The sequence below is a fragment of the Ceratotherium simum genome, chromosome 5, assembly GCF_057802395.1.
Source record: "Ceratotherium simum simum isolate JZ-2026a chromosome 5, ASM5780239v1, whole genome shotgun sequence".
Classification (NCBI taxonomy): domain Eukaryota; kingdom Metazoa; phylum Chordata; class Mammalia; order Perissodactyla; family Rhinocerotidae; genus Ceratotherium; species Ceratotherium simum.
The window spans coordinates 50,560,447-50,576,981 of record NC_141904.1 but is presented as its reverse complement, the minus strand read 5'-3'; the positions used below and the strand labels follow the sequence as shown (position 1 = coordinate 50,576,981).

Sequence of the window (16,535 nt, the reverse complement as noted above, 5' to 3'; positions counted from 1 at the left end):
CGCGCGCACTTAACCACCAAGCCACAGGGCCGGCCCTCAGAATTGAGATTTAATCCCAGTTTGCCAACTCTACAGAAGACCCAGAAAGCAGTCTGTCCAGGTTGAAATAGAAAGTCAGAATGCTCAAGAAGAAAGTAATTAGCATTGTACATATTATATGATCAAGAGCCCAGAAGTACAGGTATTTTAAGTGTGTCTCTTCTGATCAACAGAAAAGAAGAAAGGCAAATAAAAACTCTATAAAAGATAGGAGGAGCTGAATGAGAGGGTATGACTCAAATGTGAAGGGAACTAAAATACAGTGTGACTCCTGAGGGGTTGATGGAAGGTAAGAAACGGTGCTTTTTGAAGCAATAAACCGAATTCATTCCCCCAGAATGTCCCTTTCCTCCCTTGATATACTAGGCTTAGAGATGATCTTTTTCTTTTTTGTCTCTCTTGAGAATCATCTTAAATCTAGGCTTAAGTTTCAAACTGCTTTTTTTTAAAAAATATATTTTTGTTTAGATATCAGTCTGTCAGTTGGTTTTGTGAGACAGTTGACCTAACTATTATAAACTTGAAAATTACAGCTAAACCCATTAAGAAGCATGGAGTTAATAAGGCACAATATCAACCTTTGAATGCCTTTCTTAGATTTTTGTCTTTTCCTCCCTTTTTTAAAATTTTATTTATTTATTTATTTTTTCCCCCAAAGCCCCAATAGATAGTTGTATGTCATAGCTGCACATCCTTCTAGTTGCTGTATGTGGGACGCGGCCCCAGCATGGCTGGAGAAGCGGTGCGTCAGTGCGCACCCGGGATCCGAACCCGGGCCGCCAGCAGTGGAGCACGCGCACTTAACTACTAAGCCACGGGGCGGGCCCTCCTCCCGTTTTTTTTAAGAAGAATCTTTTAGGAGCTATCTTATTGTGAAGAAATACTTAGCAGAAGTTTAGCAGTTCCTTCAATTCACTTCAATTTTGCTTCCTCTTAAGTTCAAGTAAAATTTAAAAAAAATTTTTTTTTTTTTACTTTACTGAGTTTTCAGATTCTTACTTTGACCATGTATTAGTTGTCTAACCAGATAAAAAGTTATGTTTTTATATAAGTAAAAAATTTGAAGGGAAGTAATACAAATAACATTTAATTTCTTATTGACTTATGATACTTATGAATAAAGGTTATGAACATATGATACTTGATTTCTTATTTAATATGTTGACATTGGGGAGCTGGCCCTGTGGCTTAGTGGTTAAGTGCGCACACTCTGCTGCTGGCAGCCCGGGTTCGGATCCCGGGCGTGCACCAGTGCACCGCTTCTCTGGCCATGCTGAGGCAGCGTCCCACATACAGCAACTAGAAGGATGTGCAACTATGACATACAGCTATCTATTGGGGCTTTGGGGAGAAAAAGTGATAATAAAAAGGAGGAGGATTGGCAACAGATGTTAGCTCAGGGCCTGTCTTCCTCAGCAAAAAGAGGAGGATTGGCATGGATGTTAGCTCAGGGCTGATCTTCCTCACACACACACACAAAAAATATGTTGACATTGGTAAGGAAATGTCAGAAAGTGCTTTAACTCTTAATTATTACTTCCCTAATTATAAATTCTCACTAATTTGGATATAAAATGGTATCAGATTATTTGTACTTGTTTATTCTGGAGAGGTAGATGCCCCCAGTTCTGATCCCTTAGTATTTCTTCTAACTTGTTTCTGTTGTTCCTGTTGGAAACTTGAATGTTGATAAATAGTTTCTGGGAAAAATCAACTAAAAGAGACAGTAAAAGCATGAAGCATATGAGCTACGATTCAATGATAATAACCAGACTTTTGAAATTTTGTTTTTAAGCAAGTAATAATATAGTCATAAAATGTACTATGTATTTAACTCTACAGGAGTGGTAGTTAAAGGGTAGTTCAAGGACTGGTAGTCCCCAATACCCTTTCAGGGTTACTCAAGGTTAAAGCTGTTTTTATTATAATACTAAGATGTTATTTGCCTTTTTCACTCTCATTCTCTCATGAGTATACAGTGGAGTTTTGCAGAGGCCATGTGTGATGTGTGCGCAGCAGATTGAATGCAGGAGCAGATATGAGATTCCAGCTATCTACAATTAAGTCAGCCATTAAAGAGATTTGCAAAAATGTAAAACAATGCAACCTTTATTATAAATTTTTCTTTTGGCAAATAAAGTTATTTTTCATAAGAATATCTTATGTTAACATGTGATGGGTTTATGTGGTATTTTTAAATGAATTAATATTTGTTTCCTAGTTTTAATTTCTAATACAGTAAATATTGATATCTATACCCACGTAAACAAAAGCTTTTTGGGGTCCTCGACAATTTTTGGAGAGGGTCCTAAGTCCAGAACGCTTGAAAACTACTGTTCTATAGTAATTGGCTTCATAGTTTCCTTTACATTCTGCGTGTAAAACACTGGTTCTCAAATGTGAGCGTGCATCAGTCACCTGGAAGACTTGTTAGGATGCTGATTGTTGGGCCCATTCCCCAGAGTTTTTTGTTTTTTTTGTGGGGTTTTTTGAGCAAGATTGGCCCTGAGCTAACATCTGTTGCCAATCTTCCTCTTTTTTTTTTCCTCTCCAAAGCCTCAGTACATAGTTGTAGATCCTCGTTGTAGGTCCTTGTAGTTCTTCTATGTGGGACGCTGCCTCAGCGTGGCTTAATGAGTGGTGTGAGTAGGTCCGCGCCCAGAATCTGAACCGGCGAACCCCAGGCCTCCGAAGCAGAGCACGCAAACTTAACTGCTATGCCCCCAGGCCACCGCCCCCACCTCCCAGAGTTTTTGATTCAGTAGTTCTGAGGTGAGACCTGAGAATTTGTATTTCTAACAAGTGCCTGGATGATGATGCTGTTCGCCTGGGACCTACATTTTGAGACTCACTGGTTTAAAGAAATATTGCTTATAAGGAAAAAAAGCTGATTTTTGAGCATCTGCTGTGACAAATATTATTTTATGCTCATGACAACCCTGTAGGGAGGTAGGCATTCTCCTCCTTTTTATTATACCAGAGGAAACTGAAACTTGGAGGACTCACAACCAGGAAAGTATAGCACCAATTCAGGTTTAATTCTGTGATCTCAAGGCCTATGCTCTTTACACAATCTCTTTGCTTATCTTTTTTTTAATTATTAATGGCCTTATTGAGATATAATTCTTATATCGTATAATTCACCTGTTTAAAGTGTACAATTCAGTGGTTTTTAGTGTATTCACAGAGTTGTGCAACCATTACTGCATCAATTTTAGAACATTTTCATCACTGCAAAAAAGAAACCCTGTACCCATTAGCAGGTACTTCATATTTTCCCCAATTCCTTGCTCCTAGACAACCACTAATCTACTTTCTATTTCTATAGATTTGCTTATGTTAGACATTTATATACATGGAATCATACAAATGTAGTCTTCTGTGACTGACTTCACTTAGCATAATGTTTTCAAGGTTCATCTATGTTGTAGCACGTATCAAAATTTCATTTCTTTTTATTGCTAAATAATCTTTTTATGGAAATACCACATTTTATTTATCCATTCATCAGTTGGCGGACATTTGGGTGGTTTCCACTTTTTGACTGTTATGAATAATGCTGCTATAAACATTTGTGTCCAGGTTTTTGGTTTTTTTTTTGTTTTTTTGTTTGCCTGTCAATAGCAGCTTTATTAATTGGATGCTAAATGAAGAACAAGACCACCAGATAAAGAAACCACTAAAATTAGTAACAGAAACATGTTCATATAGTTACAAGATGTTAATGTTCAATTATAATTACACCATCATTCTCTCACTGATATTTTCCCCAAGTTCTCCAAATTGCCTTGACTCCTCACCCATCATCTATGTCTAGAAAGCCATTAAGCCATTCACTCTGTGGAGTGTCCAGGTTTTTGTGTGGACATAGTTTTCATTTCTCTTGGGTATATACTTAGGAGTGGATTTGCTAGGTCATTTGGTTTGTTTTTCATATCTTTGTTATATGGTATGTATAACCTTTTGATGAATTGCCAGACTATTTTCCAAAGCGGCTATACCTCTTTTACATTCCCACCAGCAGTGTATGAGGATTCTGATTTCTTCACATCCTTGCCAACACTTATCTTTTTTTTTATTATAGCCATCCTAGTGGGTTTGAAGTGGTATCTCATTGTCATTTTGATTTGCATTTCCCTGATAGCTAATGATGTTGAGCAACTTTTCATGGGCTTATTGGCCATTTGCCTATCTTCTTTGGAGAAATGTCTACTCAGATCCTATCCCAGTTTTTGTGTATGATATGAGGAAGAGGTCCAACTTCATTCTTTTTATATGGATCGCGAGTTGTCCCAGCACCATCATTGATTATCTTTTGTTACATGTCTCCTGTTATCAGATAGATATAATCTCTCATCTGCCTTCTTGTTTTTCATCTTCCTAATGCCTGCTTGTGTTCAGAGTAATTTAGATATGCGAGTGTGATGGAAAAGTCTTGTTCTTAATTACATATTATGCATAGCATCTTTCATGCTGCTTTGTGTGCTGAAGTAACAGCAATAAGACATGAGCTGCATTACTCTCAGAAATGTGTGGTCCAGGATATAATAACCTTCCTTAGATTAAATTATCAGGAATCTTTTGTTTGTTTTTTTTTAATGACTTTTCTATTAAAACAAAGGTATCTTAAATATGCACTCTAAAGAATCATTCAACAGTGCCTACATTTTAGCAGCAAAGTTAGAGATATCTCCAAAAGACATTTCAAGAGTTTTGTCTCTACTGTGTTTTTCACTAGTTGTCTGTGGTGGGAGTAGTTTTGATCTTGGGTTGGGAGTTGAATGCCTATTGAATGTACTTATCTTTCTGACATTTTAAAACAGTGGTCCCTACACTTTTCATCTCTTATCCATGGATAAACTATTTTTTGGACATACACCTAAAATATATATTTAGAAATTACATACTTGTACTACTATACCAATATGCAAAAACAAAAGGGGTCACATTTTAAAAGAAGAGTTAAAAAATGAGCAAAAGTTCTGATATTTCCTTCATATACCCCAGTTGGTAGTCTTGCTTGCTCTCAGGTTGGTATGTGTTGCTCTTAATGCAGTGTAATGCTCGAGAATTTTCCATATGCCTTTGGTGATTGTGGCCGCCTCAGAAGCCTGGGGTATAGCAGCCCTCCTCCTCATATTACTCAGGGCCTCTGCCTGAGATCTCTTCTTCCCTTTGGGGCTGGATTCTCAATGTTGCCTAGCTCACTCACTGGTGAATCTTGTTGCTGCAGGTGCAGGTGCAGGTGCAACAGTCTCCGCAGCAGGTCTCGGCTCAGCAGCTCTCCCCGCAGCTCACCGTTCACCAGCCTGCTGAGCAGCCCATCCAGGTCCAGGTGCAGATCCAAGGCCAAGCACCACAGTCGGCAGCCCCCTCCATCCAGACTCCATCTCTGCAGAGCCCTAGCCCCTCGCAGCTGCAGGCGGCCCAGATCCAGGTGCAGCACGTGCAGGCGGCCCAGCAGATCCAGGCTGCAGAGATCCCAGAGGAGCACATCCCACATCAGCAGATCCAGGCTCAGCTGGTAGCTGGCCAGTCTCTTGCTGGGGGTCAGCAGATCCAAATCCAGACTGTGGGTGCCCTTTCCCCACCACCGTCCCAGCAGGGCTCACCCCGGGAAGGGGAGCGGCGGGTTGGCACAGCCAGTGTCCTCCAGCCAGTGAAGAAACGCAAAGTGGACATGCCCATCACTGTGTCCTACGCTATCTCAGGGCAGCCGGTGGCCACCGTGCTGGCCATTCCACAGGGCCAGCAGCAGAGTTACGTGTCCTTGAGGCCAGACTTACTGACAGTAGACAGTGCCCACCTGTACAGCGCCACTGGGACCATTACTAGCCCTACAGGAGAAACCTGGACCATCCCTGTTTACTCCGCCCAGCCCCGGGGGGACCCTCAACAGCAGAGCATTACTCACATTGCCATTCCCCAGGAAGCCTACAACGCAGTTCACGTCAGTGGCTCACCCACAGCCCTGGCAGCTGTAAAGCTGGAGGATGACAAGGAGAAGATGGTGGGCACCACGTCTGTAGTGAAAAACTCCCATGAAGAGGTAGTGCAGACCCTTGCAAACTCTCTCTTTCCAGCACAGTTCATGAATGGCAACATCCACATTCCAGTGGCTGTGCAGGCTGTAGCAGGCACATACCAGAATACAGCTCAGACTGTCCATATATGGGACCCCCAGCAGCAGCCGCAACAACAAACTCCCCAGGAACAGACGCCGCCACCGCAGCAGCAGCAGCAGCAGCAGCAGCAGCAGCAGCAGCTCCAGGTTACTTGTTCAGTAAGTCAGACTTACCTACAGGGCAGCTTGCTCCCTTAGGGCCCAGTGCAACACAGAACTTGCCTGGCAACCTCTGGCACCTCTGGCTTGTTTACTGCAGTGATGTTGGTCTTGCAGTAGTATAGTATTTAGTATTTTGGGTGGGGTAGCAGTGGAGGAGACAGAAACACCAGGTGAAGCAATGCAACAGGCAGGAGTTCTATCCTGGTACCTGGAAGTAAATGAAATAACTAATAACTGCTTTGAGGGTAGATGCCTAGAGTACTTCTTTGAAATCTGTTTTTAGGAAGAGTAAAGTTCTAGGTAGAAACTAATGGGACACCCCAAATGTTATCTGTGTTGCAGGAGCTACTTTCTGCATCATAAATGAAAGGATATAGTAGAACCCCTGTAGTTTAGCACACAGGCTGTAAACTCATCACAGTGGGAAGGCTGTGAAATTGTTCTTTCTTAATTGTCATCTGTGGACAGTGTAGGTGAATTAGAAGATCTAAAATAACTCCTGGTGGCCTGTTAAAAGTGACCACCTTTGTGAATCTCAAATAAGCCATCTATGCAGTGGGGCTTCCCGAAGGTCTTTTTATGTTCCGTAAAAATAGTGAAGAGCCAGCCCTGATGGCCTAGTGGTTAAAATTTGGGGCACTCTGCTTCAGCGGCCCAGGTTCAGTTCCCGAGTGTGGAACCACACCACTTGTCTGTCAGTAGCCATGCTGTGGTGGTGGCTCACATAGAAGAACAGAAGAACTTATGACTATACACAGCTATGTACTGGGGCTTTGTAGGGGAAAAAGGAAGAACAAAAGGAGGAAGATTGACAACAGATATTAGCTTAGGGTGAATCTTCTGCAAAAGAAAATAGTCAGAATAAGCCTTGGTTAATGGAGTTTTCTGTCATGGCAGCTATGTTGAAATTTTTTTTTAAATTTTTTATTTTGAAATAATTTTAGATTTACAGAAAAGTTGCAAAAATAGAACTCTTGAAATTTTAACTTTAAAATTGCTTAGCTCTTTTACCTTTTCTAATTGTTAATCTTCTTACGGCTATTATAGAGTTGTGGATAGATTCACCTTTTAAGACTCTTTGTAAACTTTCCGGTCCCTTGTCTAGCAGACCTTTAGAGGGGATATAGGGCCTCTGGTCTCATGGGACTGCTGAAGGCAGCGTGCCTCCAAGCACAGGACCTCCTGGGAATGTATATGAGGGAGCTCGCACAAACGAGGCACTGTTAGACCAGAGACCACACTCAGAAAATCAGGCCATCAGTGATTGATTAAGCAAAGGCTGACCAAGTGGTTTCATAGAGGCAACAGTATATTAGGTGGCTTTGTTAAGGACCTTTTAAATATCTGGTTGTCAGTCCTAGAAGTAGAACACGACAGAGTCGTAGCCTCAGTTAACTTATAGTCTAGTTGTGGGAGTAAGAACATATGATTTCTATTTTTTTGAATTATTTATAAGACAGCATAATCGAGTGTAACGTGTGCTACACACACAAAGACAAACTGGGAATTTAGAAATTATGCTAGGTTAAAAAGTCAGGAGAGGCATCTTTGTGGAAAAAGTGGCATTTGATCTCTAGTTTATAGCTTAGATTGATAGAAGAATGGAGTGGCATGAATACAGAGCCAGGGATGGAGGACAGAAGGAAGGGACACATGGCCTCGGGCAACATGAGAGAGGGATTGTGGGGGAGGCGTTAGTACAGGGGGCAAAGAGGTTATCTTCCCAAAGAGAAGAGTTGAACTTGATCTGATATGTGGTAGGAGATTTTTTCAGAATCCTAAGAGTCGTGGTAACAAGAAGTATCATGTACAGGTGTGTAGAATTCATTGCATATGGGAGAGACCAGCCAGGAGACTTGTAATGGGGCTCTGTGCTCAGCCTTTGCTCAGAGGGATGGAGCTCATCAGGCCTTCCCTCAGCTCTCCTGGGCCTGGTGGTCCAATTTGCAGGTTGAGCCTCTTTTGGTGCTCTTAGGTCTCTGTTTATAATTTGCACATCTGGGCTCTTCAGTAGGAGAAGATATTTTCTGGAGTTCATTTTAGTATGCCCATGTTCTTCAGAGGCTGTATCTCCTTTGGGAAAGTCTTCAAGGGACTTATGTCAAGTATTATTACCAGAAAAAGAAAAATCAGGAAGAATACCCATCATATGGGAAAGATGAGTTTGTCCATTTACACCACAAACATTCCTCTGCCCTCATCAGGCTCTGTGCTAGGTGCCAGGGAACAGATGAATAAGGCAGTCTGTGCCCTTGGAGCACTCACAGCCCATGGGGAAGATAATTGTGCTGTGGTGTGAGTTGAACCCTAAGGAGAGCTGATGAGAAAGTGTTGTGCTCCTTCATCTGGCATACTCCTTGTGAAACCTGTCTTTAAAATCAGACTCAGGGTGAAAACTCCCTCCCTTAACCTCACATCCACCTCCATCTGTTGCCCCATTTCTCCACTCTACTTTATTCCCAGAGTTCTCGAAAGCATTATCTGCACAAGCTGACTCCATTTGCGAACCCGTTTTCTCTTCAACTCATGACTGAGTCTGCTCTTGTCAAGGTCGGCAGTGACCTCCCTGTGGCCAGATCCAACTGGCTCGTCTGTTCTTATCTGACTTATAGCAACACATGACACAGTAGACCATACCTGCCTTCTTGAAACTCCTCTGGCTTCCGTGTTATACACTCCTGGTTTTCCTCCTGCCCCACTGATTCTTTTTCCTTCTCAGGAGACTTTGCTGGTGCCTCCTTCTCTTCTGTCTGAACCATAGATGTTGATCTTCCTCAGTACTAGCCCTCTTTTCTCTCTAAGGGATATCTGTTGCCATGGTTTTCCACATCCTCTAGATGACGGCTGCTGGTGAAGAGGATAATCACTGACACTGTCTGCCAGGCACTGTTCTCACTGTTATATATATTAACTCATACCAACTTTGTGAGGTATGTGCTACTATCTCCATTTTACAAATGAAGAAACTGAGGCACAAAGACACTAAACGACAAGGCCAAAGCTACCATTACTAAGTAGCAGAGTTGGGCTTCAACCCAGGACAGGCTGGCTGTGGAGCCTGTGTCTTTTTTTTTTAAAGATTTTATTTATTTATTTTTTCCCCCCAAAGCCCCAGTAGATAGTTGTACATCATAGGTGCACATCCTTCTAGTTGTTGTATGTGGGACTCGGCCTCAGCATGGCCGGAGAAGCGGTGCCTCGGTGCACACCCGGGATCCGAACCCAGGCCACCAGCAGTGGAGCGTGCGCACTTAACCGCTAAGCCACGGGGCCGGCCCATGGAGCCTGTGTCTTAATCTCTGTGCTGCACTGACACACAGATCTTTACCTCTAGACCATGCATTTCCCCTTTGGAACCCTTCCCACACATTCAGCAGCCTACTTCTCATTTACTTGGATTTATTGTCGATATCTCAGCTCTTCATTAGCATCACCTCTACCGCCATCAAAAACTTGCCCATCAGAAAGTGGTACCATCAGCCACGCATTTGTTTAAGCCAGAACTCCAGGAGCCATCCTTGAGTCTGCTTTCCCTTACTCCTCAAAGTCAGTTCATCAACAAGCCACATTGGTTCTACCACCAAACTTCTCAGAATCTCTTAAATTTATCTCCACTGCCACCGTCCTAGTCTAGGCCACCAGCACCTGCTTCCACTTTTGTTCTCCAATCAGTTCTCCATAGATCAGCAAGAATAATTTTCTTAGAATATAAGATTATGTCACTTCCCAGCTTACAACTCTCCAAGGGCTCCATTATAAATAAGAAAAAAACTACACCACACCACAGTGTACAAGGCTCTACTTACATCAGTAGTTTTCCGCTGATAAACGTTTGGACATATGTTGAAGAATTTTGGTTATCAAGATGCTTGGGAAGGTTACATTTAGTAGGTGGAGGCACGCAGTGAAGGAGACCTGGCTAAAAAGCCAGTAGAGAAGCACTGGCACATGTGCTGTGGCCCCCACTTACTTATCTAGTCAGAATCCTAGTTTCCAGCTTGGGTAAATGGTATTGCTATTGAACAAGGTAGGGAGGGAACTTGGAGGAAAATAGTTCTGGATGAGGAAGATGATGAGTTCTCTCCATAAACATTAGTTTGAGGTGGCTGTGAGATGTTCAGTTGAAGATATACAGTACCCTCTGGGTATATTAACGGGAGGTCTAGCTTGGAGATGCATAATTAGCAATCATTTTCACAAACATGGAAATCCAAACTGGGAAAGTAGGTGAGACTTACCAAGGAGAATGGTAGTTGAACTGAGAAGTGTGTCTAGAGTGGAGCTCTGGGATTGACAAACATTTAAGGGCCGGGCACTGGTATTGCTTTATCTCTGTTTAATAATGTATCTTATCAAAGCTAGTAGGGTGGTTTTTATTTTTATTTATTTATTGATAAGAAAATTTGTGTGTTGTATAAATTATTTAGCCTTCAGTTTGGATGATCTGACATTACTCAGCCCTCTGTGTAGGCCCTGGCGTGGAGAATTGTTCAAGTGAATTTGTTCAGAATGTAGACAAGTGTGTGAGACCCAATAACCTGTGCTTGGTATGTGTATTGGTGTCTATCCCGCCCAATGGGGGTTGTTATTGAGGCTCACAGGCATTCTCTGCTCCTTTGTCAGCATGGCTTGGCTGTCAGACCCTTGAGGACCACTCTTCTTTTGGAGGCAGGAAGCTAGAGCAGGGCCTCCTGTCTACAGAAAATGTCCTTATGTGCTCGCTTCGGCAGCACATATACTAAAATTGGAACGATACAGAGAAGATTAGCATGGCCCCTGCGCAAGGATGACACGCAAATTCGTGAAGCGTTCCATATTTTTAGAAGGCCAAATACCGTATGATTCCCTTCATTAAGTAGTAGATAATAACAACAATAAACAAACACATAGGGACAGAGATTGGATTGGTGGTTACCAGAGGGGAAGGGGGGAGGGTGGAGGGTGAAAGGGATAATTGGGTACATGTGTGTGGTGATGGGTTGTAATTAGTATTTTGGTGGTGAACATGATGTAGTCCATGCAGAAATAGAAGTACAATGATGTACACCTGAAATTTTTGCAATGTTGTAAACCAATGTTACTGCAATAAATAGATATGTAATCAATATAAAAAAAAATAACAAAATAGAAAATGTCCTTATGAGCCAGAGCAGTATTATTGAGAAAGAACATGAAAAAAATAGAACTGTATATGTAGCTAGAGAAGCCATACGGATCCTCAAGTTTTATCCTTTCATCTTACAATGGCTGGGGAGAGGACACGACTTATTGTACTTTTCTTTGTCTAAATGATGGTTATCAACCTTGGCTGGACATTAGAATCACCTGGGGAGTTTTTAAAAATATTGATGACAGGCTCCCACCTTAGACCAGTTAAATCAGAATCTCTGGGGATAAGGCCCAGGCATGAGTATTTTAAAAAGTCAGCCCAGGGGACCGGCCCCATGGCGTAGTGGTTAAGTTTGGCCTGCTCTACTTCGTCGGCCCAGGTTCACGAGTTCAGATTCCAGGTGCAGACCTACACCACTTGACAGCTATGCTGTGGCATATATAAAAAAGTGGAGGAAGATGGGCACAGAGGTTAGCTCAGGGCTAATCTTCCTCAGCAAAGAAAAACATCAGCCCAGATGATTTTAAGGTGCAACCAAGTTTAACAGTCACTGCTCTGGACACTTGGTACTCAAAGTATAGTCTGCAGACCAGCCCCTCACTTGAGAACGTGTTAGAAATGCAGTCTCAGGTCCCACCTGAAATGTTTTGAATCAGAATCTTCACTTTAAAAGTCTCCAAGTGATTTGTTTGCACATTATAGTTTGACGAGCAGTGCTTTGAGCCAGTAGTTCTGAGCAGTGACTAAACATTAGAATTGCCTTTTTAGGGGCCGGCCCGGTGGCGCAAGCGGTTAAGTGCACGCGTTCCGCCGCGGCAGCCCGGGGTTCGCTGTTCGGATCCCGGGCGCGCACCAACGCACCGCTTGGCAAGCCATGCTGTGGCGGCATCCCATATAAAGTGGAGGAAGATGGGCATAGATGTTAGCCCAGGGCCAGTCTTCTCAGCAAAAAAAAGGAGGAGGATTGGCAGATGTTAGCTCAGGGCCCATCTTCCTCACACACAAAAAAAAGGAATTGCCTTTTTACGTGGGAATGTTTTAAAAAGACTGATACCTCTTTAAAAAGAGATTCTGGAGTGGACCCCAGGTATTGGTGTTTTTAAATCAGAGATTCAGAAGTATAGCCAGGGCTGAGCAGCACTGCACTAGCCTTTGCTATCCCTGGGATAAGAAGTAGAATTCCAAAGGTTCTTGAAAGTAGGATACCAAGGAGAAGAGATTTTTTTTTTTTATTAAAAGAACTACAAGTAACATTTTTCTGGCAATTTTGCCGAAGGGCCTGGTGCAAAACAGTATTGATACATTTTGATGGTTTCTGTCTCATAGGCTCAAACTGTCCAGGTTGCTGAAGTTGAACCACAGTCACAGCCACAGCCTTCCCCAGAACTTCTGCTTCCAAATTCTCTGAAGCCAGAAGAAGGGCTTGAAGTATGGAAAAACTGGGCCCAGACCAAGAATGCTGAGCTAGAGAAAGATGCTCAGAACAGACTGGCACCCATTGGGAGTAAGTGTTTGGGAGGGAGATGGGGGTGGACTGTCTAAAATTCAGTGGTACTGAAGCAACAGGAGGACAGAGTGGCAGGAAAGTGGTATTGCTTGGCTCTGGGGACTAGAGAGCACCATCTGAAATAGTATGCTAAATTCAAGACAAGCAACAAGCAGGCCTGATCCACTGCAAATGAGCAGGGTTTGTGGGATTTGCCTAAAACCAGGCACTTTTGTACACATGGATTTCTTGAGTGGACCTGGCAGATCTAGGCAGAGCTACTTCTGGGAGAAGAGAGGAATCAGTGAGTGTGCTCAGGCTCGTCTTTAGCATTTATGCTCATATACTTCCTCACATTACAGAGGGTGGATTTTGGGTTTTTTTGCTTTCATGTCTTTGCTCTAATAATAATTTTGGGGATATGTGAGGTGGAGAAGATTGTGGGAAGGAAACCCTTGGTTTAATAAGGCATACAGGATTATTGCCTTAGTAGGCCAGTTTTGATTTAGATACAAGTGACCAGTTCTATCCCAGCACCCTGATGGGCAGTATCTGCTCTGAGCCCTCCTTCCAGGGATATGAGTGACTAGTAAAGGGATGACTGTTGCCAGGAACCCTTTTCACCTTTGGAGTTTGTGTTGTAGGACGCCAATTGCTACGGTTCCAGGAAGATCTCATCTCGTCTGCTGTGGCCGAGTTGAATTATGGGCTTTGTCTAATGACACGGGAAGCTCGAAATGGAGATGGTGAACCCTATGACCCAGATGTGCTCTACTATATTTTCCTGTGTATTCAAAAGGTAGGAAACAGGGGCCGGCCCCGTGGCTTAGCGGTTAAGTGCACGCGCTCCGCTGCTGGCGGCCTGGGTTCGGATCCCGGGCGCACACCGACGCACTGCTTCTCCGGCCATGCTGAGGCCGCGTCCCACATACAGCAACTAGAAGGATGTGCAACTATGACATACAACTATCTACTGGGGCTTTGGAGGGAAAAAAAATAAATAAATAAAATCTTTAAAAAAAAAAAAAGGTAGGAAACAGAACATGTTTGAGCTGTTCTCCTTCAACTATGTAATGAGTTTTTATTGCAGAAGATCTACATGTTCACTTTAGAAAATAAGAAAATAAACCTCATTTATATCCCACCATCTAGAGAAACTTCTGTTGAAATATTTGGTATATTACCTTAGAGCTTTTTTTTTAAAATCACAAAGCATTTATATAACACTTTTCTTTTCATTGAAGTAAACATATGGTTTGCATAAAAGTAATTTACCCAAAGCAAAGTCTAGTGCTAACAGGCAGCTTGTCTTCTCATTGTTCCCTGCATTAACACAATTATTTGAAGGAGTCTAGCTAAAATATACAATTGTAGTTAGATTTTCAGGACATCTAAGAGAAACTGGTTTTAGACTGGCAGTTTAAGAAAGCAGAAGTGGATTTCTTAGTGTTTGAATGCTCTTGTGGAGAAGCCCAGAATATGATGGAAGAGAACTTGCTGGTTGGGACTCACCCTGTTGCCTGGGCATGAGGAAAGTCTGCCTCCCAGTTTGTTCCTCTTTATTTCCAGGCACCAAGTGAATTGTTATACATGCTCTGTCTCATTCCATGCTCTCCCCACTCCTGAAAGGCAGGCACAGTCATCTCCATTTACAGACAAGGGAACTGAGCCCCAACAGAAGACTCACATGAGTTATTTAACTTATACACTATAGGTAATAAGAGGCTTGCATGAGAGCCTGCATCATGTTTTTTACTACCACAAGAAAATGCTTTGCGTTGGTGAAATAGCATTCATAAAATTTGTTCCATTGACGCAACTCGAGTGTTATGAGAGTTGGGTCATGTGATCTGAAGTGTACTGTAGAAGTGTCACATTTTGACCTGATGTGTTGTTTGTTAAGGGGGATATGAGTAGGGAGAATGATGGTACTAGTAGAAAAATGTTTATTTCCCCTGAAAGTCTTACTCAGGAGACTACCGACAACTTTTATTGATTATTTTTCTTTTAGTATCTTTTTGAAAATGGACGGGTTGATGACATTTTCTCCGATCTTTATTATGTTCGATTCACGGAGTGGCTACATGAAGTTCTGAAGGATGTTCAGCCCCGAGTCACTCCACTTGGTAAGAGTCTTCCTAGTCCTTGGATATCTTTCCCACCTGGGTTTAGAAAAGATGGGCTGCTTGTGTGGCTAGCTGTGATATAGCATGCAGGTGAGAAGGCTGTAAATGTCAAGCACCAGCATTGACTTCTGTGCTCCTTGGCCTGATATGGAAGGGCTGTTGCTTACCAGACAGAGAACCTGACTGGTCCCTGTGTGGCAAGTACACAGGGGCATGCAGAGTGTGGCGTAGTTCCACTTCTTTTTTCTATTAAAATTTATTGATTAAAATTAGAATCATTGCAAAAATTAAGAATTATGAACTGTTTTGTCTGTAGGTTACTCATGTTACATATAGTGGTTTTTTTTCCCCGTGTTTGAACATATGTTCTACATATATGGAACATAATTTTTGCTTTACCCATAGGTAACCTCCTGGGCAGCATGTTGTGTTGGAAAAAACATTTTTGCAGTAAGAATGTCTGAAGTGTTTATTTTACTTTAGTATATTTTTTAATAAACTTTATATTTTAGAGCAATTTTAGGTTTACAGAAAAATTGAGCAGGAGGTATAGACAGTTTCCATATATTCACTCATACAGTGTTTCCCTTGTTAATATCGTGTATTAGTATGGTGTATTTGTTAGAGTTGATGAGCCAGTATTGATACATTACTATTAACTAAAGTCTGTAGTTTACATTAGGGTTCACTCCTTGTGTTGTACATTCACTGGCTTTCAACAAATGTATAATGACATGTATCTACAATTACAGTATCATACAGAAGTTTCACTGCCCTAAAATCCCCTGTGCTCCACTTATTCATCCCTCCCTCCCTCTCCCTGAATCCCTGGCAACTACTGATCTTTTTACTGTCTTCATAGTCTTTCCTTTTCCAGAATGTTTTATAGTCGAAATAATTCAGTGTGTAGCCTTTTCAGATTGATTTCTTTCACTTAGCAATATGCATTTACCGTTCCTGCATGTCTTTTCATAGCTTGATAGCTCATTTCTATTTATTGCTGAATAATATTCCATTGTATAGATATACCAGTTTGTTTATCCATTCGCCTATTGACGGACATCTTGGTTGCTTCCAAGTTTTGGCAATTATGAATAAAGCTGCTCTGAACATTGTGTGCAGGTTTTTGGTGGAAGAATAAACAGACAGATCAATGGAATAGAATAGAGAGCCCAGAAATAGAGGCAAACAAATATAACCAGCTTATTTTTGACAAAGGAGCAAAGGCAGTTCAATAGAGAATGGATAGTTTTTTCAACAAATGGTGCGGAACAACTGGACATCTATGTACAAAAAAATGAATCTAGACACAGGCTTTACACCCTTCACAAAATTAACTCAAAATGGATCATAGACCTAAATGTAAAACAGAAAACTAAAATTCCTAGAAGATAACATAGGAAAAAAATCTAGATGACCTTGGGTTTGGTGGTGACTTTAGATACAAAAGCACAATATATGAAAGAAAAAAATTGATACATTGGACTT

At 41.9% G+C, this 16,535-nt stretch overlaps 1 protein-coding gene and 1 non-coding gene across 5 annotated transcripts in view; both read left to right on the top strand.

Annotated features, from left to right (window-relative positions):
- Window positions 1–16,535, top strand: part of QRICH1 (glutamine rich 1) — a 46,415-nt gene that overhangs the window by 22,084 nt on the left and 7,796 nt on the right. For all 4 annotated transcript variants that reach the window (XM_004419681.3, XM_004419682.3, XM_014791905.2 and 1 more), the window contains 4 exons: window positions 5,273–6,322; window positions 12,762–12,939; window positions 13,566–13,720; window positions 14,933–15,047. In XM_004419681.3, coding sequence (XP_004419738.2) covers window positions 5,273–6,322; window positions 12,762–12,939; window positions 13,566–13,720; window positions 14,933–15,047 — 1,498 coding nt within the window. The remainder of the gene's footprint in view (window positions 1–5,272; window positions 6,323–12,761; window positions 12,940–13,565; window positions 13,721–14,932; window positions 15,048–16,535) is intronic.
- On the top strand, window positions 11,040–11,146 carry LOC147917039 (U6 spliceosomal RNA). Its single transcript, XR_015552415.1, has one exon. It is a non-coding gene; the product is annotated as a U6 spliceosomal RNA (small nuclear RNA).